The sequence below is a fragment of the Oncorhynchus gorbuscha genome, linkage group LG02, assembly GCF_021184085.1.
Source record: "Oncorhynchus gorbuscha isolate QuinsamMale2020 ecotype Even-year linkage group LG02, OgorEven_v1.0, whole genome shotgun sequence".
In the NCBI taxonomy this organism is placed as follows: Eukaryota; Metazoa; Chordata; class Actinopteri; order Salmoniformes; family Salmonidae; genus Oncorhynchus; species Oncorhynchus gorbuscha.
In genome coordinates, this window is record NC_060174.1 from 10,674,920 (window position 1) to 10,698,282 (window position 23,363).

Below are 23,363 nucleotides of genomic sequence, written 5' to 3' on the forward strand. Positions count from 1 at the left end.
GATCCACCCTGACTTTACTAATTCTTCATTAATGAGGACTGGAGGGACTTTACTTTCAGTACAGAGTGTCTCCTTACGACTAACATCGGGACATTGTCTGTCTACCGACTCCAGGTGACACATGATATCATGGATATGGTCAGAGCTTTTAGCCCCTACCACAAACGTACCATCCTTTTGGGGTCATGTGTGAGTCCCTTTACCTGGTGCCCAGACAGACACTAATGGTGTTATATGAGGTCTTTATAAAGGCAGCTTAACTGGTGTGATATGTTTGTTGTTCTCCCTATCTGCTCTCGGTCTCCGGTGTCACACATACGATGCTCAGCATCTGGGTGTTGGGTTTCCACCTGGCCGAGCAGGCCTCCTTTGGCTGCCGTTACCTGACTACTCTCATCACTAATTCAGCAGCACCTAGGGTCCCAACTCTCTCTCTGGCCGGCTAGGGCAGCATACACCAGGACTCACGGAGGACCACCAACCCAGAGCTGGGGCCGATGCAGAACGGAGAAGAGATGAGCCCGCTAGCGCAGGACAGCAACAAGGCTGGAGGGCCGGCTTCAGAGGAAGAGGTGAAGAGTCAGACACATGGGGGTGTGGAGCCCTCCGCTCCGCCGCTGCCCCCCTCAGACCCACCTCTGTCTGGGCCGCCTGAGTACCCGAGGCCCAGGCTCGTCTTCCACACCCAGTTGGCACATGGCAGCCCTACAGGCCGCATCCATGGCTTCACCAATGTCAAGGAGTTGTATGCCAAGATCGCTGAGGTGTTTCATATCTCTCCCTCTGAGGTACGGTAGGCTTGGCTGTTCTTTGTTAATTTCTGCTGACTGGTTAGGCCATTACAGTACACGATCTGATCATTTGGATGTTCTGCTGTTAGGTCATGCTGACCGTTTTAATTATTATGTAATGTATAAATAGTCTCCTTGTTGGGTTAAGGTTGATTGACTATTTTTGTCTCAAATTAGACCTGTTTCCATGATGTACTACACAATCATTTGCTCAGGATTCATAGTTTGAAGGACTTTGATCATTTTGACTTTTGATTAACTGTCACAGATGAAATACAAATAGTCAGTTTTAAAATAATTGATTAAACATTTCCAGAACATTCCAGAGCCGAATTCTGAGTGACAGGTGCAAAGTTTGTAAAAAATAAAATAAAAAAGGAGTTACTGAGTTGTCTTTATGGTAACTAATGAATGCTTTTAACGTCTTTATGGTAACTAATGAATGCTTTTAACGTGGAACATCTCCAATGTGAGGATGACCTTCTAGTAATGTCGTAAAAACAGCTGGAAGGACATACAAAATGTCCTCGAGCGAAATCTACTGATCTGGTCTAATGAACAACCTTTTAGTGGGTCACGGCCATCCACACTGCAACCTGTTGCTGTCTCAATGCCATGACAGATGACAGAAAGATATGGATGATCGAAGGTAGGTCAAGATAATTATATAATGTAGTTTCAGGAACACATTTGATACTGTAAAACAGAAGGTTCCTTTTTTTACTGTGATACCGAAGGTTTATTAGTGGGAGTACACTGAAATGTTCATAAATGTCTTCATTTGTGCCCTTGTATTTTGCTCAGTGCTCTTGAATGTCAAACACATTCCAGCAAAAAGGACAAATAAAAGAAGTGAACAGTAGAAGAGCACAATCATATTCTGATTCTAATCATATTCTGATCATATTCTGATTCTAATCATATTCTGATCATATTCTGATTCTGATCATATTCTGATTCTAATCATATTCTGATTCTAATCATATTCTGATCATATTCTGATCATATTCTGATTCTAATCATATTCTGATCATATTCTGATCATATTCTGATTCTAATCATATTCTGATCATATTCTGATTCTAATCATATTCTGATCATATTCTGATTCTAATCATATTCTGATTCTGATCATATTCTGATCATATTCTGATTCTAATCATATTCTGATCATATTCTGATTCTAATTATATTCTGATTCTGATCATATTCTGATTCTAATCATATTCTGATCATATTCTGATTCCAATCATATTCTGATCATATTCCAATCATATACTGATGATATTCTAATCATATTCTGATCATATTCTGATTCTAATCATATTCTGATCATATTCTGATTCTAATCATATTCTGATCATATTCCAATCATATACTGATGATATTCTAATCATATTCTGATTCTATTCTAATCATATTACGATCATATTCTGATTCTATTGTAATCATATTGTGATTATATTCGGATCATTTACTGATGATATTTCTAGTCATATTCTATTCATATTCTGATTATATTCTAATCATATTCTTATTATATTTCTGATCATATTCCAATCATATTCTCGGCGTTTGGACAGGAAATCTATGTGCTCATAGGCATAAAAAAAATAAAGTGAGCAAGCTGGCAGCATTTCACATCACAACCTGCAATAAAGCTTTCCACACAGGATTATTTATGCCTGTCCTTGAACTAGTGTCAATGACACCGAGCAAGGCTGAGACAAGAGTTTATACCACAGGAGGTTGGCGGGGTCATAATTGGGGAGGACAAGCTCGTGGTAATGGCTGGAGCGGAATTAGTGGAACGGTATCAAATACATCAATCACATGGTCTGATGCCATTCCATTAGCTCCATTGCAGCCATTATTATGACCCGTCCTCCCCTCAGCAGCCTCCACTTTATAGGTAACACATTACCTACAGGTAACAAATGCAGAATTGAGAGGGAGTCAAAAAAAGCAGGAGTGGCAGATCCAGAAGTATCCAGGAAGTGAGTGCATGCTTATATTTCTGTCCCCAAAACAACCATTAAACTAACAAGATTGAAAACTATGATTAGTTGACCACTAGGTGAATCCAATGTGTTAGTGCTGGGCTGGAGAAAAGCCTGCATACACTGTGGCTCTCCAGGACCAGGATGGTCCTGTCCAGATAAGATCACAAAATGGCCACGTGAAGGGCAGTCTCTTTGGTGCATCTATGTTGGAACACTGCCCTCTGCTGTTGGGATTGAGTAGTATGACATGGGAGTCAGGAGAGGTTTGTGAGTCATGTTAAAGGTTGAATATAGTGTAGGGCACAATGTTACGGAAAAGTTTCAATATTACCAGAAGGGGATGAATGGGCCACCCCTCAGAGCAGGTTTCTTCCTTCTGGAAAGTTTTTGTGCCAAAGTTCTTCTACTTCTGCTTTTGCTTGCTATTTGGGGGTCGAGGCCAGGTCACTGTCAAAAACAACTTAGTGACAACCGCTGATGTAAAAAGGGGTTTATAAATACATGTGATTGATTGATTGTCCAGAAAAGGAAAATCTGTGTTCTGATTGGGCAAGTTCAGTTAATAACATTTCACTCTGTTTAAAACCTTTTCTCCCTACTGAACACGACCCTGTCATCTCCTTTGATCTTGACGAGCATTCTTAAATTCCATACAGATCTTTAGATGTTATTACATTTTGCGGAGCTACATCACTCTCCATTTAGAGGAATGTAGGCATATTTACTGAATTAAGATAAAAGCCACATCCATTATTTCACACCTGTTCAGGTTGTTGAATACTGCTGTGACTTAACAAGTTAAGGTGGATGAAAGATTAACATTTTAATGGTTCTTCTTTTGAATGGGATTTTGGCCTTTCTAGGGAGTTTTTCCGAGCCACCGTGCTTCTACACCTGCATTGCTTGCTGTTTGGGGTTTTAGGCTGGGTTTCTGTACAGCTCTTTGAGATATTAGCTCATGTAAGAAGGGCTTTATAAATACATTTGATTTGATTTGATGGGATGACAATCATTCATGTTCCAAACTACCCTCATGTATTTCCTGCTGACCATTGCTCCTCTCTCTTCTCTGTGGGCTAGATCCTTTTCTGCACTCTGAACTCCCACAAGGTGGATATGCAGAAGCTGTTAGGTGGTCAGATCGGCCTGGAGGACTTCATCTTCGCCCACATCAGGGGCGAGACCAAAGAGGTGGAGGTCACCAAGACGGAGGACGCCCTCGGGCTGACCATCACTGACAACGGAGCAGGGTACGCTTTCATTAAGGTAATAGCCAGACGTAAAGTAAGTAAGTAAACCTTATCCGAGTCAGAACGTTCCATAGACGTAAAAGCCAGAGGTTAAAGGTCAGAGTAAAAGGCCAGGTTTTAAGTGAAGAGAGAGGTCATGTTCCCCTGCTCAGACTTTGCATGTATCAACCAATGGTTGCGTGCCATGTCATCTTCTGTGCAGTCTGGCACCAGATTGCTATAACATGATGTGGTTAGCTGATATTTACCTATCCAGGTAGTTCTGACACGAGTCAGCAATGCCTGGGCAGAGAAACGCGCCCTGAAACATACTGTGAAACCGGATTAAAACATTTAAGGAGTGTGCCATATTTTAGGAGAAGGAAATACAATTGGATGTGGCTGTGCTTCCATGACACTCTGTTACCTTCCCCTATTACTATGTTACTATGGTAACATTTGTCACAAAGCAGACTCAAGGCTGATTTTGAGGTGAACTGTAGCCTACATGATAAAGGCCTATCTGTCCTACACAGTGTGTTTTTTGGAGAAAAAAACAATGCATTTTAACCACAAAATAACAGTCAAATATTTTTGCTTCCTACCTGACTGTAGCTTTGCTGTAGCATTTTCCCGACTTATGCCCAGGCAATAAAGCCCGAGCAGGTGTGGTATATGGCCAATATACCACAGCTATGGGTTGGTCTTATGCACGACGCAACGCAGAGTGCCTGTATACAGTCCTTAGCCGTGGTATATTGGCCATATACCACAAACCCCCCGAGGTGCCTTATTGAGTAATTAGAAGAGTAAAAATAAATATTTTGTCATACCCGTGGTATACGGTCTGATTTAACACGGCTTTCAGCCAATCAGCATTCAGGGTTTGAACCACTCAGGTTATAATGACGAAAATGTAGTAGTGTGGCCTAGATACTTAGCAAGATGTCAACAATTAATAGGATTAGGTAGATGGACTACATCCTACCCAAACCCGGTCTGTTTATTCTACAGAGGATAAAGGAAGAGAGCACCATTGACCAGCTCAAGACTGTATGCGTGGGCGATCACATTGAGGCCATCAATGACCAGAGCATTGTCGGGTGTCGGCACTATGAAGTAGCTAAGATGCTAAAGGAGCAACCAAGGGGAACACCCTTCACACTACGCTTGGTGGGGCCCAAGAAAGCCTTTGGTGAGTAACCAAATTCATTCATTCATAGGATGTTGTTGAGATAACAATTTCATCCGAGGCAATACTCATTTATTGACTATTTGAAGGATTTGTTTGGGGGGGAAGGGGTAGATCAGTTTTAATATTACGGATAGATTGCAGCTACCATTAATGTGCTTGTCTGCATCATTTCCAATACCCCATATATTGTTGGGGTAAATATATACTAGTCAAAAGTTGACACACCTACTCATTCATTGGTTTATTTTTTACTATTTTCTACATTGTAGAATAATAGAGACGACATCAAAACTATGAAATAACACATGGGATCATGTAGTAACCAAAATATTGTTAAACACATAATATATTTTATATTTGAGATTCTTTAAAGTAGCCACCTTGTTGACAGCTTTGCACACTCTTGGCATTCTCTCAACCAGCGTTACCTGGAATGCTTTTCAAACCGTCTTAAAGGAGTTCCTACACATTCTGAGCACTTGTTGGCTGCTTTTCCTTCACTCTGTGGTCCAACTCATCCCAAACCATCTCATTTGGGTTGAGGTCGGGTGATTGTGGAGGCCAGGTCATCTGATGTAGCACTCCATCTCTATCCTTCTTGGTCAAATAGCCCTTACACAGCCTGGAGGTGTATAGGGTCATTGTGCTGTTGAAAAACAAATGATAGTTCCACTAAGCTCAAACCAGATGTCAGGATGGGATGGCTTATCGTTGCAGAATGCTGTGGTTGCCATGCAGTTTAAGTGTGCCTTGAATTCTAAATAAATCACTGACAGTGTCACCAGCAAAGTACCCCCACACCTCCTCCTCCATGCTTCACGGTGGGGACCACACATGCAGAGATCATCCGTTCACCTACTCTGCTCCTCAAAGACACAGCGGTTGGAACCAAAAATCAGACTAAAGAACAGATTTCCACCAGTCTAATGTCCATTGCTCGTGTTTCATGGTCCAAGCAAGTCTCTTCTTCTTTTTGGTGTCCTTTAGTAGTGGTTTCTTTGCAGGAATTCGACCATGAATGCCTGAATCACAGTCTTCTCTGAACAGTTGATGTTGAGATGTGTCTGTAGCTGGTTGATAATATGCTAAATGGCATATTATTACTAGTAGTTCCGGTTTAATTTAGTTTTTAATGAACAGCTGCAGTACAGTTTATGCATTTTCTGAATATGGAGTGATAAGTACTGCAAAGACATCTTGACTCCACAGCATGTAGATAAAACGTTGTCTGACTCTGGAGCTGTAACCTCTAATTCAGGGCTCTCCAACTCTGTTCCTGGACAGCTGCCATCCTGTAGCGTTTCACTCCAACCCTGTTCCTGGACAGCTACCATCCCGTAGGGATTCTCTCCAACCCTGTTCCTGGACAGCTGCCATCCTGTAGGGTTTCTCTCCAACCCTGTTCCTGGACAGCTGCCATCCTGTAGGGATTCTCTCCAACCCTGTTCCTGGACAGCTACCATCCTGTAGCGTTTCACTCCAACCCTGTTCCTGGACAGCTACCATCCTGTAGCGATTCTCTCCAACCCTGTTCCTGGACAGCTACCATCCTGTAGGGTTCCACTCCAACCCTGTTCCTGGACAGCTACCATCCTGTAGTGATTCTCTCCAACCCTGTTCCTGGAGAGCTACTCTCCTGTAGCGTTTCTCTCCAACCCTGTTCCTGGAGAGCTACCATCCTGTAGGGTTTCTCTCCAACCCTGTTCCTGGAGAGCTACCATCCTGTAGCGTTTCTTTCCAACCCTGTTCCTGGACAGCTACCATCCTGTAGCGTTTCTCTCCAACCCTAATCTAGCACACCTGATTCTAATAATTAGCTGGTTGATAAACTGAATAAGGTTAGTTATAACTGGGGTTAGAGCGAAAACCCACAGAAGGGTAGTTTTCCAGGAACAGGGTTGGAGAGCCCTGCCAGCACCCTCCCCTGGTCAGAAAACAGATTTACAATCCCTCTGACAATCCCTCTGACATAGACCTGCTGTCAGGAGTTTATGAACACTGAACTAAAATGTACCCCTGGGAGCTTGAAAACACAACCTTCACTTTTGAACAAGATTTACTGGTAAATGAGTCAATGGGCAAATGGTTTCATACTAATTCACAGGGGAAATGCCTTGGGGTGGTCTGGAGCCAACTCTTGATTGCAGTAAATGACCATTCCTTATCAACATCTATCCAGAGAGGGAACAAAACCCTGAAGCCATGTTATGACTTCCTGTGAACAATCAGTAACACTCAATTACTCTGTCGGAGTAAACACACCACATATCAAAGAAAAAAATAGTTATGAAACATAATTACTGTGAGGTAAACTTGAACTTGTTGCAATGGGCAACTGTATTTATGTTTGTATGCCCATTGCTAAAATGCTGTGAGAAGTATGCCTAGTAATACTGTATTTAGTCCGGATATTAAAATGTTGGGATACATTTAGAGTGTTAGAGAGTGTACTGTGCATTCAGGAAGTATTCAGACCCCTTGACTTTAAAAAAAATAAAAATGACATTACAGCCTTATTTTTTAAAAATTGTACATTATATTTAACCTTTATTTAACTAGGCAAGTCAGTTAAGAACAAATTCTTATTTACAATGACGTCCTACCAAAAGGCCTCCAAAATACAATATCAATATAGGATGAAACACATCACAACAAGAGAGACAACACTACATAAAGAGAGACCTATGACAACATAGCAAGGCAGCAACACATGACAATAACATGGCAGCAGCACAACACGGTAGCAGCACAAAACATGGTACAAACATTATTGGGCACAGACAACAGCACAAAGGGCAAGAATGTAGAGACAACAATACATCACACGAAGCAGCCACAGCTGTCAGTAAGAGTGTCCATGATTGAGTCTTTGAATGAAGAGATGGAGATAAAACTGTACAGTTTGAGTGTCTTTTGCAGATCGTTCCAGTTGCTAGCTGCAGTGAACTGAAAAGAGGAGCGACCCAGGGATGTGTGTGCTTTGGGGACCTTTAACAGAATGTGACTGGCAGAACTGGTGTTGTATGTGGAGGATGAGGACTGCAGTAGATATCTCAGATAGGAGAGAGTGAGGCCTAAGAGGGTTTTATAAATAAGCATCAACCAGTGGGTCTTGCGACGGGTATACAGAGACCAGTTTACAGAGAAGTATAGAGTGCAGTGATGTGTCCTATAAGGAGCATTGGTGGCAAATCTGATGGCCAAATGGAAAAGACCATCTAGCCGCTGGAGAGAACTCTTACCTGCCCATCTATAAATGATGTCTCCGTAATCTAGCATGGGTAGGATGGTCATCTGAATCAGGGTTCGTTTGGCAGCTGGGGTGAAAGAGGAGCCATTACAATAGAGGAACCCAAGTCTAGATGTAAGGCTGCAGCTTTGATATGTGCTGAGAGAAGGACAGTCTAGCCATACTCCCAAATACTTGTATGAGGTGACTACCTCAAGCTCTAAACCCTCAGAGGTAGTAATCACACCGGTGGGGAGAGAGGCATTCTTCTTACCAAACCACATGACCTTTGTTTTGGAGGTGTCCAGAACAAGGTTAAGGGCTAAGGGCAAAGAAAGCTTGTTGGACACTAAGAAAGCTTAGTTGTAGAGCGTTTTACTCAAAATCCAGGGAAGGGCCCCCTGAGTATGAGACTGTGTCATCTACATATAAATGGATGAGAGAGTTTCTTACTGCCTGAGCTATGTTGTTGATGTAAATTGAGAAGAGTGTGGGGCCTAGGAGCAGATGGCTGAGCAGATGTTTTGACTTTATACTCTGCAATCTTTGAGAGAGGTAGTTAGCAAACCAGGCCAAAGGTCCCTCAGAAACACCAATACTCCTTAGCCGGCCCACAAGAATGGGATGGTCTACCGTATTCAAAAGCTTTGTCCAAGTCAATAAAAACAGCAGCACAACATTGCTTAGAATCAAGGGCAATGATGACATCATTTAGGACCTTTAAGTATTGCAGTGACACATACATAAACTGAGCTGAAACCAGCTTAGTATTCTCTCTGGAATGCATAGTCATCAAGAAAGCCAGTCAGTTGACAAGTTTTTCCAACAATTTTGATAAACAGGGCAAAATAGAAGTTGGCCTATGACAGTTATGATCAGCTTGATCTCTCCCTTTAAATAAAAGATGCACTGTGGCTGCATTCCAAGCAATGGGAACCTCCTCAGAGAGGATTAAAAAGCCCCTATCGTCGCCAAGCCAATGTAATGGATGTGAAACGCTAGCTTAGTTAGCGGTGGTGCGCGCTAAATAGTGGTTCAATCGGTGACGTTACTTGCTCTGAGACCTTGAAGTAGTAGTTCCCCTTGCCCTGCAAGGGCCGCGGCTTTTGTGGAGCGATGGGTAACGATGCTTCGTGGGTGACTGTTGTTGATGTGTGCAGAGGGTCCCTGGTTCGCGCCCGGGTATGGGCGAGGGGACGGTCTAAAGTTATACTGTTACACCAATCTCTGGTTAAGAAGTTTGGAGATAGGCTTGGCGTTGATAGGGGCAGCAACCTGAAAGAAGAAAGGTTCGACACCATCTGACCCAGATGTTTTTTGGTGGTCAAGTTTAATGAGCTCCTTTAGCACCTCGGACTCAGTGACCGCCTGCAGGGAGAAACTTTGTAGCGGGGCAGGGGAAGAAGAGGGAGGAGCATCGGGGATAGTCGCATTAGAAGGGTTGGGAGATGAAGAAATGTTGGACGGGCAATGAGGCATGGCTGAGTCAAAAAGGAATCCTCAAACTATGGTCCTAAAGGGTTTAACAAAGATAAACCAAAACATTTAATTTCTAGCTCGAACCTAAACATATCTTGATAGTGACACCCTAAAGACTCAGGTGCGCTAGTCCAGTGTCACTTGCCCTGACACTAAACCCGCCTGCCTGACCATTCAGCCTGCCCTGACCTCGAGCCTGCCTGCCACCCTGTACCTTTCGGACTCTGACCTGATTAATGAACTTCTGCCTGACCTCGACCTGCCTATTGCCTTTCCCTTGTATTTGAATAAATATCAGAGACTCTAACCATCTGCCTCCTGTGTCTGCATCTGGGTCTCGCCCTGTGTCGTTATAACCTAGTATCTAACAATATCATGTTCTGACAGATTGTAAACTCTCTGCATTCCCCTCTCTCCCCCAGTACCATGAGTAAGGATATTTCAAGTTTTCAAAACTAAGCAAACATGGATCCATGCACATCATAGGAGGCTGCCAGTTACATTTTTCCATTGTCTGTGGCAGTAAATGAGAGCTGTTAATAATTGAAGAGCCTTTGCTTACCATTATAACATCGGCTAAATGGATGGTTCACTATGATGGATTATGTTTCATGCTTTATTACACTGCTGAGTGCACTCAGAACACCTCAGAGGACACGTTCTCTTAATCTGGTCATTTGTTGATTGATATGGAAAACCGTGATGTGCGGTGAGGTCGGTAGGCCAGGGGTAAACTGTGACTGGAAAATATATAGAAATTCTTGTCAAAGATATGGTTATTCTTGTCAAATATATGGATAAACTCTCTTAGACTGATATAGCCCGTTAGCTAACTTGTGAACAGTATGCTACCAGGATAATTAAGTGTGGAATAGACTTTAAAGCTAACAATTTGTGGTCAGCTGACATGAGTCCGTGTCCACCTTTTCACTCCACCATGTTGTATATAGATCTGGACAAAAACAATTGTCTGCCTTGTTGTGCTGATCATAGTCACATTTAGTCACGGACTTATTTTGCTGACCGGAATCATAACAGACAGGATGTGTGCGCCTTGTTTTGATGACCAGAGTCATAACAGACAGGAAGGAGCAAAGCAGGAAACTCTGATTCATTTCATATTAACCCACAGCATTTCTCATAGAATCAGAGCAATCATTCACCGCCATCAACACATGGACATCCTCACAGGTTACGCTGATCAGGGCGTTGGCGTTGTCATGTCAACTGGATCTCAGCTGGGAGAGATTTGTGGGATATTTTTGTGCTCATGAGAACAGTTGAAGTCGGAAGTTTACATTCACTTAGGTTGGAGTGATTAAAACTAGTTTTTCAACCACTCCACAAATGTCTTGTTAACAAACTATAGTTTTGGTATGTCGGCTTGGACATCCACTTTGTGAATGACACAAGTCATTTTTCCAACAATTGTTTACAGACAGATTATTTCGCTTATAATTCACTGCATCACAATTCCAGAGGGTCAGAAGTTCACATGCACTAAGTTGACTGTGCCTTTAAACAGCTTGGAAAATTCCAGAAAAGTATGTAATTAAAAGCTAATTGACTTCATCTGAGTCAATAGGAGGTGTATTTCAAGGCTTGCCTTCAAGCTCATTGCCTCTTTGCTTGACATCATGGAAAAATCTAAAGAAATCAGCCTAGACCTCAGAAAAAAAATGGTAGACCAAACAATAGTACGCAAGTATAAACACCATGGGACCATACAGCCGTCATACCGCTCAGGAAGGCGTGTTCTGTCTCCTAGAGATGAACGCACTTTGGTGCGAAAAGTGCGAAACGATCCCAGAACAACAGCAAAGGACCTTGTGAAGATGCTGGAGGAAACAGGTACAAAAGTATCTATATCCACAGTAAAACGAGTACTATATCGACATAACCTGAAAGGCCGCTCAACAAGGAGGAAGCCACTGCTCCAAAACTGCCCCAACGAAAGCATGGGGACAAAGATTGTACTTTTCGGAGAAATGTCCTCTGGTCTGATGAAACAAAAATAGAACTGTTTGGCCATAATGACCATTGTTATGTTTGGACGAAAAACGCTTGCAAGCCGAAGAACACCATCCCAACAGTGAAGCATGGGGTGGCAGCATCATGTTGTGGGGCTGCTATGCTGCAGGAGGGGCTGGTGCACTTCACAAAATAGATGGCATCATGAGGAAGTAAAATTATGTGGAAATATTGAAGCAACATCAAGACATCAGTCAGGAAGTTAAAGCTTGGTTGTAAATGGGTCTTCCAAATGGACAATGACCCCAAGCATACTTCCACAGTTGTGGCAAAATGGCTTAAGGAAAACCAAGTCAAGGTATTGGAGTGGCCATCACAAAGCCCTGACCTCAATCCTGTAGAAAATTTGAGGGCAGAACTGAAAGAGCATGTGTGAGCAAGGAGGCCTACGAACCTGACTGAGTTACACCAGCTCTGTCAGGAGCAAAGGGCCAAAATCACCCAACTAATTGTGGGAAGCTTGCGGAAGGCTATCAGAAATGTTTGACCCAAGTTAAACAATTTCAAGTCAATGCAACCAAATACTAATTGAGTGTATGTAAACTTCTGACCCACTGGGAATGTGATGAAAGAAATCAAAGCTGAAATAAATCATTCACATTCTTATGGCCAAAACATCCTACCAATCCTCGACTTTGGCGATGTCATTTACAAAATAGCCTCCAATACCCTACTCAACAAATTGGATGCAGTCTATCACAGTGCAATCCGTTTTGTCACCAAAGCCCCATATACTACCCACCATTGCGACCTGTACGCTCTCGTTGGCTGGCCCTCGCTTCATACTCGTCGCCAAACCCACTGGCTCCATGTCATCTACAAGACCCTGCTAGGTAAAGTCCCCCCTTATCTCAGCTCGCTGGTCACCATAGCATCTCCCACCTGTAACACACGCTCCAGCAGGTATATCTCTCTGGTTACCCCCAAAACCAATTCTTTCTTTGGCCGCCTCTCCTTCCAGTTCTCTGCTGCCAGTGACTGGAACGAACTGCAAAAATCTCTGAAACTGGAAACACTTATCTCCCTCACTAGCTTTAAGCACCAACTGTCAGAGCATCTTACAGATTACTGCACCTGTACATAGCCCACCTATAATTTAGCCCAAACAACTACCTCTTTCCCAACTGTATTTAATTTATTTATTTATTTTGCTCCTTTGCACCCCATTATTTTTATGTCTACTTTGCACATTCTTCCATTGCAAAACTACCATTCCAGTGTTTTACTTGCTATATTGTATTTACTTTGCCACCATTGCCTTTTTTGCCTTTACCTCCCTTCTCACCTCATTTGCTCACATTGTATATAGACTTGTTTATACTGTATTATTGACTGTATGTTTGTTTTACTCCATGTGTAACTCTGTCGTTGTATCTGTCGAACTGCTTTGCTTTATCTTGGCCAGGTCGCAATTGTAAATGAGAACTTGTTCTCAACTTGCCTACCTGGTTAAATAAAGGTGAAAAAAATAAAAAAAATAAAAAAATAAAGTGGTGATCCTAACTGACCTAAGACAGGGAATTTTTTACTAGGATTAAATGTCAGGAATTGTGAAAAACTGAGTTTACTTCGACTAAAACTGTATGTGTGTGTGTGTGTGTGTGTGTGCCAGATATGATCGGCATGAGGACCAGGGCACCCAAGTCGAGCGAGGGTAAGATGGTGAATGGGAAGGAGACCCTGCGGCTGCGCTCCAAGGGGTCAGCTACAGTCCAGGAAGTGGTGAGTTTCAATTCACACGTTCCTCTGGCCAACGACCTTCTCTGTGTCCGACGGGCCACCCCAGAGCTTACACACGTACGCATGCAGACGTTCATGCAGACATTCACACACACACACGCACACACGCACACACGCACACACGCACACACACACACACACACACACACACACACACACACACACACACACACACACACACACACACACACACACACACACACACACACACACACACACACACACACACACACACACACACACACACACACACACACACACACTGTCAACTCCCACACCCTGGTGGTGATCTCACTATGTCGATGACCACCAGTGCTTCACAGGAATTCTGATTCTGAAATTCTGAATTCTGAAAAAAAAAAAGAGTTATTTATTTATTTAACTAGGCATGTCAGTTAAGAACAAATTCTTATTTACAATGACAGCCTACACTGGCCAAACCCAGGCGACGCTGGGCCAATTGTACACTGTCCTATGGCACTCCTAATCACAGCCGGTTCTCATCCCCTTCCATAGACTTACACAGTAGTTATGACAACTTCCAGAGGACGTCCTCCAACCTATCAAAGCATGAAGTGACATGTTGTCCACCCGGTCAAAGGATCAGAGAATGAATCTAGTACTGAAAGCACAAGCTACAGCTAGCTAGCACTGCAGTGCATAACATGATTAATCTAGTACTGTAAGCACAAGCTACAGCAAGCAAACACTGCAGTGCATAACATGATTAATCAAGTACTGAAAGCACAAGCTACAGCAAGCAAACACTGCAGTGCATAACATGATTAATCTAGTACTGAAAGCACAAGCTACAGCAAGCAAACACTGCAGTGCATAACATGATTAATCTAGTACTGAAAGCACAAGCTACAGCAAGCAAACACTGCAGTGCATAACATGATTAATCTAGTACTGAAAGCACAAGCTACAGCAAGCAAACACTGCAGTGCATAACATGATTAATCTAGTACTGAAAGCACAAGCTACAGCAAGCAAACACTGCAGTGCATAACATGATTAATCTAGTACTGAAAACACAAGCTACAGCAAGCAAACACTGCAGTGCATAACATGATTAATCTAGTACTGAAAGCACAAGCTACAGCAAGCAAACACTGCAGTGCATAACATGATTAATCTAGTACTGAAAACACAAGCTACAGCAAGCAAACACTGCAGTGCATAACATGATTAATCTAGTACTGAAAGCACAAGCTACAGCAAGCAAACACTGCAGTGCATAACATGATTAATCTAGTACTGAAAACACAAGCTACAGCAAGCAAACACTGCAGTGCATAACATGATTAATCTAGTACTGAAAGCACAAGCTACAGCAAGCAAACACTGCAGTGCATAACATGATTAATCTAGTACTGAAAGCACAAGCTACAGCAAGCAAACACTGCAGTGCATAACATGATTAATCTAGTACTGAAAGCACAAGCTACAGCAAGCAAACACTGCAGTGCATAACGTGATTAATCTAGTACTGAAAGCACAAGCTACAGCAAGCAAACACTGCAGTGCATAACATGATTAATCTAGTACTGAAAACACAAGCTACAGCAAGCAAACACTGCAGTGCATAACATGATTAATCTAGTACTGAAAGCACAAGCTACAGCAAGCAAACACTGCAGTGCATAACATGATTAATCTAGTACTGAAAACACAAGCTACAGCAAGCAAACACTGCAGTGCATAACATGATTAATCTAGTACTGAAAGCACAAGCTACAGCAAGCAAACACTGCAGTGCATAACATGATTAATCTAGTACTGAAAACACAAGCTACAGCAAGCAAACACTGCAGTGCATAACATGATTAATCTAGTACTGAAAGCACAAGCTACAGCAAGCAAACACTGCAGTGCATACAATGTGGTGAGTAGTTGACTCAAAGAGAAAGACAATAGTTTAACAATGTTGAACAAATGAATTTATTCCAAATTTAAGGTGAAGCAAGAGAGAGATTGAATTTGTTTCCACCGGGGCCCACCAGTGTAACTGCTAAACTGCTTGCTGCTGACTGTCTACTGTACTGCACAATTGTAATGGGTTTATTAACACGTCAGTTCTAGTAGCTATGTTAACTATGACTATGACAGCTAATGTGTTGTGCACTGAAATCCACAAGCGAAGGGAGAAGGAGAGAACGTATATAGATGCGAGAAGGATTTATATCCAGTGCTGTGAAAATGTATTTGCCCCCTTCCTGATTTCTTATTTTTTTGCACATTTGTCACACTAAAATGTTTCAGATCATCAAACAAATTGTAATATTACAAAAAGATAACAGAAGTAAACACAAAATTCCTTTTTAAGTGATCAATTTATTTATTAAGGGAAAAAAGCTATCCGAACCTTCATGGCCCTATGTTTCCAGGAAATTGCCCCCCCCCCTGTTAATTCATGAATTTACTGTGGTTAATCACATTTGGAAAGCTGAGTTCAATTTCACTAGCCACACCCAGGCCTGATTACTGCTAGACCTGTTGAATCATATTATTATTATATATTATTGAATCAAGAAATCACTTAAATAGAACCTGTCTGACAAAGTGACGTAGGCCAAAAGATCTCAAAAAGTAAGACATCATTCCGCGATCCAAAGAAATTCAGGAGCAGATGAGAAACAAAGTAATTGACATCTATCAGTCTGGAAAGGGTTACAAAGCCATTTCTAAAGCTTTGGGACTCCAGCGAACCATGGTGAGAGCCATTATCCACAAATGGAGAGAATTTGGAACAGTGGTGAAACTTCCCAGGAGAGACCGGCCTACCAAACCTACCCCAAGAGCGCAGTGACGACTCATCCAAGAGGTCACAAAAGAACCCACAACAACATCTAAAGAACTGCAGGCCTTTACTTGTCTCAGTTATGACCAGTGTTCATGACTCAACCATAAGAGACTGGGCAAAAATGGAATCCATGGCAGAGTTCCAAGGCGAAAACCCCTGCTGACCAAATAGAACATAAAGGCTCATCTCAGTTTTGGCAACAAAAAAAAACATCTTGATGATCCCCCAAGACTTTTGGGAAAATATTCTGTGGACTGACGAGACAAAAGTTGATATTTTTGGAAGGTGTGCGTCCCGCTACATCTGGCGTAAAAGTAACACAGCATTTCAGAAAAATAACATCATACCAACAGTCAAACATGGTGCTGGTAGTGTGATGTTCTGGGGCTGCTTTGCTGCTTCAGGACCTGGAAGACTTGCTGTTGATTGATGGAACCAGGAATTCTGCTCTCTACCAAATAATCCTGAAGTTTGTGACCTCAAGCTGAGGCGTACTTGGGTTCTGCAGCAGGACAATGATCCAAAACACACCAGCAAGTCCACCTTAGAATGGCAAAAAAAAAAAAATGTGGGTTTTGGACTGGCCTGGTCAAAGTCCGGAATTCGATTGAGATGCTGTGGCATGACCTTAAAAAGGTGGTTCATGCTCGAAAATGTGGCTGAATTAAAACAATTCTGCAAACAAGTGTGGGACAAAATTCCTCCACAACGATGTGAAAGACTCATTGGCAGTTATCGCAAACGCTTAATTGCAGTTGTTGCTGCTGAGGGTGGCACAACCAGTTATTAGGTTTAGGGGGCAATTACTTTTTCATATAGGGCCATGAAGGTTCGGATAGCTTTTTTCCCTTAATAAATCAAATCATCACTTAACTGCATTTTGTGTTTACTTGGGTTATTTTTGTGTAATATTAAAATGTGTTTGATGACCTGAAACATTTAAGTGTGACAAATGTGAAAAATAAATAAATAAATCAGGAAGGGTGCAAATACTTTTTCACAGCACTGTATATACAACAAGCTGTTTGTATGTGGCTGGTATGAAAGTGAACTGTTTTTGCATGTGATCAGGGGTGTATTCATTGTGACGATTCTGTTAAAAAATGTTTCTTAAACGGAAGCAAAATTAACAAACCGGGGTTAAACATACCTGAATTTGTCCGATAGAAACTTGTTTGCATCTGTTGGACTAATGATTGCAACCTTGATTAGCTAGATGCAAGCAAGCATGTGCAACGCTGTATTGACTGTGTCACCATCTGTCACCTTGATCACTCAAAATTCTCTCGACCTGTGTGCACCTACGTTGTAAACTTTCATTCATAGGCTAGGTTGTAGCATCATTATGGGTTACAGGAAACATTTGAGTATCATGTTGTAGCCTAAAATCTATCGATGTTACATTGAACTGGGTGAATGGAATATGAATGAGAGTCATCCAATATGCTGTAATAGAAAAAAGTAAATGTTCAAATGATAAAAAATTGAAAAATCATCCTCCCTCATCTTAAACGGCACCAACTGCCACTGTTCTGTAGTATACTTATGACAGTACATACATACCGAACACGTATTTACTGGTGGGCGACATACCTTTGACTTTTTTACAGGCAGAGGCCTGGCATGCGATTGTAGTGACTGTCTAGTGTCGGTATGCCAGTAATAATCTTGTAACTGTAGCATGATGTACTGCAGTACCCTTAAAATGCAGTTACCTAAACACAGTTGCCTTCTCCCCACCAGCCGAATGAGTTTGAGGAGAGAGCCACCAAGAAAGTGGATGATCTACTGGAGAGCTACATGGGTATTCGAGACCTCGACTTAGGTAAGATGGCTGCTCATCTGAGACCTCAACTTAGGTAAGATGCCTGCTCATCTGAGACCTCGACTTAGGTAAGATGGCTGCTCATCTGAGACCTCGACTTAGGTAAGATGGCTGCTCATCTGAGACCTCCAGTTAGGTAAGATGGCTACTCATCTGAGACCTCCCGTTAGGTAAGATGGCTGCTCATCTGAGACCTCGACTTAGGTAAGATGGCTGCTCATCTGAGACCTCCAGTTAGGTAAGATGGCTGCTCATCTGAGACCTCCAGTTAGGTAAGATGGCTGCTCATCTGAGACCTCCAGTTAGGTAAGATGGCTGCTCATCTGAGACCTCCAGTTAGGTAAGATGGCTGCTCATCTGAGACCTCCAGTTAGGTAAGATGGCTGCTCATCTGAGACCTCCAGTTAGGTAAGATGGCTGCTCATCTGAGACCTCCACTTAGGTAAGATGGCTGCTCATCTGAGACCTCCAGTTAGGTAAGATGGCTGCTCATCTGAGACCTCCAGTTAGGTAAGATGGCTGCTCATCTGAGACCTCCAGTTAGGTAAGATGGCTGCTCATCTGAGACCTCGACTTAGGTAAGATGGCTGCTCATCTGAGACCTCCAGTTAGGTAAGATGGCTGCTCATCTGAGACCTCGACTTAGGTAAGATGGCTGCTCATCTGAGACCTCCAGTTAGGTAAGATGGCTGCTCATCTGAGACCTCCAGTTAGGTAAGATGGCTGCTCATCTGAGACCTCCAGTTAGGTAAGATGGCTGCTCATCTGAGACCTCGACTTAGGTAAGATGGCTGCTCATCTGAGACCTCCAGTTAGGTAAGATGGCTGCTCATCTGAGACCTCGACTTAGGTAAGATGGCTGCTCATCTGAGACCTCCAGTTAGGTAAGATGGCTGCTCATCTGAGACCTCCAGTTAGGTAAGATGGCTGCTCATCTGAGACCTCCAGTTAGGTAAGATGGCTGCTCATCTGAGACCTCCAGTTAGGTAAGATGGCTGCTCATCTGAGACCTCCAGTTAGGTAAGATGGCGGCTCATCTGAGACCTCGACTTAGGTAAGATGGCTACTCACCTTTTTAAGAAAACAGAATTAGCTATAACCTTATAAGCCATTAAACCTCTGTATTCGGGTTAGGGTTGGTCAAAATGGCCAAAGCAAAGGTCTAGGGTCAGAATTGGGTTTTCGATTCTATTTGTGAACTATGCATATGTAGGATCTTAATTTGATCACTCTTTATTTTCGCTAAGAATTTTCCTGCAACGCAGGACATGCAGATGGGCTTTGTGATTTACATAAATTCACTGAAAACTCACACTAGCACACGATTAAATGAACAATATTGCACTTTTCATGTAGCCTACTTTAAATGTTCAAATCCTGTTTTTGATGTGACAATAGAAATAAAATTAAGATCCTACATCTGTACGATAAAGTCTACAATTGCAATGGGAAAAACTCACCACAGTTGAAAGGAGACAGTTTTAGTCACATCCAGCACAGATGCTGGAGAAAAATTTGAGCCGCTAAGCAACTAAAGGGACGATCTCCACTCACTATTTACTACTCCCACAAGATATTGTCATAAATACTGTAACAGCAGCAATAATAATAATACATTGAATTTATAACGCACTTTTCAATGAAAAACTATCTCAAAGTGCTTTAAAATAAATACAAACAAGAGTAGACAGAGGACACAACTAGACAGGGACACTGGCACAAAGAACACAGCTGACTCTACAACTAGACAGGGACACTGGCACAAGGAACAGCTGACTCAACAAATTAGACAGGGACACTGGCACAAAGAACACAGCTGACTCTACAACCAGACAGGGACACTGACATGAAGAACACAGCTGACTCTACAACTAGACAGGGACACTGACATGAAGAACACAGCTGACTCTACAACTAGACTGGGACACTGACATGAAGAACACAGCTGACTCTACAACCAGACATTGAAGAGCAGGTTATGTCAATCTTAGGTTGCAGATTGCTGATGAAAAGGTTGCTGATAAAAAAATCCTTCATACCAAAGACATCTGTTGGAGAGTCAGACACTATACAGAGTAACCCAACATCTTAAAGGTTGCATACCAGAGACATGAGTTAGCTGTTTTCCATGAGCGCCAAGTAAAAAATACCTATTACCTTTAGATCCTAATCTATATAGATGTTGCAGTGCTTTTTGGTGTTTTGAAACGTTTCCCTTGGAGCCTTTCTTCTTCTTGGCAGTAAGATATATCAGAGGGAATTGGAGGACTCTTAAGTCTGGAAAGAGAAGAGCTCGCCTCTAATAATAAACCAGTAAACATTTGCCAGGCTTTTATGAAACACTCAGTTGAATAATTTGTCATTAAATATAAACATATTTTTTTCTATTTGACTTCCAGTACAGTGGTACGGATGATAGTGGCTAGCGAGCGACGTAGACAGAACACTATTGGCAACTGACATAATAACATGACGTGCCGTGAAACATCAACAAATCCAAGGAAAAGCACCGTGTAAGATCAATCAACATAGTTAGGCCTATATATCGAACCTTGATTTCAGGCTTTCTCATGTTTGTTCAGAAATAGACTCATTTAAATAGATGAGTGAATAAGACTTGAAAGTGAAGCAACACAATAACTGTGTGAAACCAAAAAGAGATTCATGACTATTTTGCGTTTATGTGGGAACACTCTCTTGCAGCGACCACCATCGTGGAGGCCGGAAAAGACAAGATGAACCCAGATGATTTTGCTGAGGCTATGGATTCAGTGCTGGGGGACTTTGCCTTCCCAGATGTCTTCTTGTTTGATGTGTGGGGTGCCATTGGAGATGTGAAGGATGACAGAATGTAGAGGTGTCAGTCAGTTTTCATATCTTTCAAACATTTCTATTTTACAATTGTCATCTCAATGGCCGTATTAGATGGTTAACGCAGGCCTTACTCAGCCATTCTTCCCCAAACTATTTTCTATGTATTTATATTACTTTGGTAACAAGTTCCTCTCGAATACGTTAAGTTTAGAATGACATTTCATAAGTGGGTTACGTAATCTTTGCAGTGGGCATTGTGTTGATTGTGTTCTTAGATACTGCTCAGGGCTCACCATACTAGAGGGAAATATCCCTGTTTTTTTATTTTTTTATTTAAATTTTACCTTTATTTAACTAGGCAAGTCAGTTAAGAACACATTCTTATTTTCAATGACGGCCTGGGAACAGTGGGTTAACTGCCTGTTCAGGGGCAGAACAACAGATTTGTACCTTGTCAGCTCGGGGGTTTGAAATCGCAACCTTCCGGTTACTAGTCCAACGCTCTAACCACTACCCTGCCGCCCCTGTTATGTCATTAATGTGTAAAAAACCCAATCACTGTTGTCCATGGGCACATGCATGTGAACATACTGTATATTTATACAGACAATGTAAGAAGTTATCGGCCATCCATCTCTGAAACCAGGAAGTGAGTTAAGAGCTTGTTTGTTCCAGATGCAGAGAGACCAGGATAAGACCAGAGATCAAAGGGTTGACCCTTGGGCGGCACCATTAGTGCGGCGTATCGTCTTCCACCAGCATGGTTGAGAAACCACCATGGTGGCCATTTTGAATCAAAGAACTCCCCATACATTAGTTATGCAATAGTGAGCTGATTGATTTAGTCTTCTTAACAAAGGAGGCTGGAGTGTTAAATTGGGTATTTGGCCAAGACATCAAGGTGTGTCCTTATACAATATGTATTTGCATGGTCATTTCAAATACCCAGAGTGATGAAAGAGTTCAGTATAATGCCTCATTTTGAGAACAGCACCCTCATTACACAGTATCCCCACCAGTGTTGTCATTCATTTCATCCAAATGGATGAGTGCCCTGTACAGTGGCTGTTCCACTGGATGTCATAAGGTGAATGCACCAATTTGTAAGTCGCTCTGGATAAGAGCGTCTGCTAAATGACTTAAATGTAAATGTAAATGTACAGACTCACCCAGCAACAGGTAACTTAGAAGTCAGTAGAGTGATCTTCTTGACATCTGAGAAAGAACAGAGGTCAAGTGTACCTTTTTTTCAGAAATGACCCTTAGAAATATCTCCAAAATTGATACTGATATGCTAGAATTCCCTAAAGTTGTTCTATGACCATACCAAGCATTAAACTGTCCTCTTATAGGAAACACAACCCGTAAGTTTCCTACGGTGAAGGAACTTGAGTAAACATATTTCGAATACAAAGGCTACTCTGACTCTAACCAGGAAATGAGTTGAGTAGACTTTAGAATACAAGCATTTCGCTACATTCGCAATAACATCTGCTAACCATGTGTATGTGACCAAAAAAATGTGATTTATGATTTGATTTGAAATGGGAAAAACAACATGATTTCAAGATGAATGGTGAAGAAAAGTTGGAAAAAGATGTTTAAGACTTCCTGTTTAACTGCAGAGTATTGTTTGCCTGAAAAAGGAAAGTCTTCATGCTCTTTATTCGTTACCATGTGCTCACATGTTTTGTTCTCAAAGGCTTTTCATTTCAAGTATTCATAATGCAGGAATTTATTCATCAAATACAGACTTTTATATTATGATTCAGCGTTGTTTTAGAAACAGAATGTAAATAAGAGTTATTTGAATTGTCAAATATGTGTGAAAAGTTCAGAAATAAATACGTTTTGAATCATAAATGGATAAAAACAAATGACATGTAATCTTGACTTGACCAGAATATCAGCATAATGTTGTGTGGTAGACTTTATGTCTGATGTGTATTGATATATCACTCTATTGAGACCTGAAAATATAAGGCATATTTCATGTGTGTTACAATTAGTAATAAAAATGGTATAACTCATTCTCAAGTTCAAATGTTCTTGTGTGCTTCCTAGAGCAACTACAGTATCAATAACAGTTTATACTATGTTTTTTTGAAAGATAATTATTCTTAGGAAGTACTTTTTCCCAAAAACACCAACTTAAAAGTCAAATTTAGTCAAACTTCCAAGTGAAAAAAGAATAGATCAGTGCGGTGTTTGAATCAAAGGG

The 23,363-nt window shown here is 41.8% G+C and overlaps 1 protein-coding gene across 1 annotated transcript; it reads left to right on the forward strand.

Moving 5' to 3' along the window:
- Positions 1-348: 348 nt before the first annotated feature.
- Positions 349-23,172, forward strand: gipc3 (GIPC PDZ domain containing family, member 3). The gene is made up of 6 exons (XM_046301051.1): positions 349-788; positions 3,875-4,060; positions 5,038-5,218; positions 13,570-13,679; positions 18,247-18,328; positions 21,032-23,172. The coding sequence occupies exons 1-6, from the start codon at positions 498-500 to the stop codon at positions 21,181-21,183; spliced, it is 1,002 nt and encodes a 333-aa protein (XP_046157007.1). The 5' UTR covers positions 349-497; the 3' UTR covers positions 21,184-23,172.
- Positions 23,173-23,363: the final 191 nt, after the last annotated feature.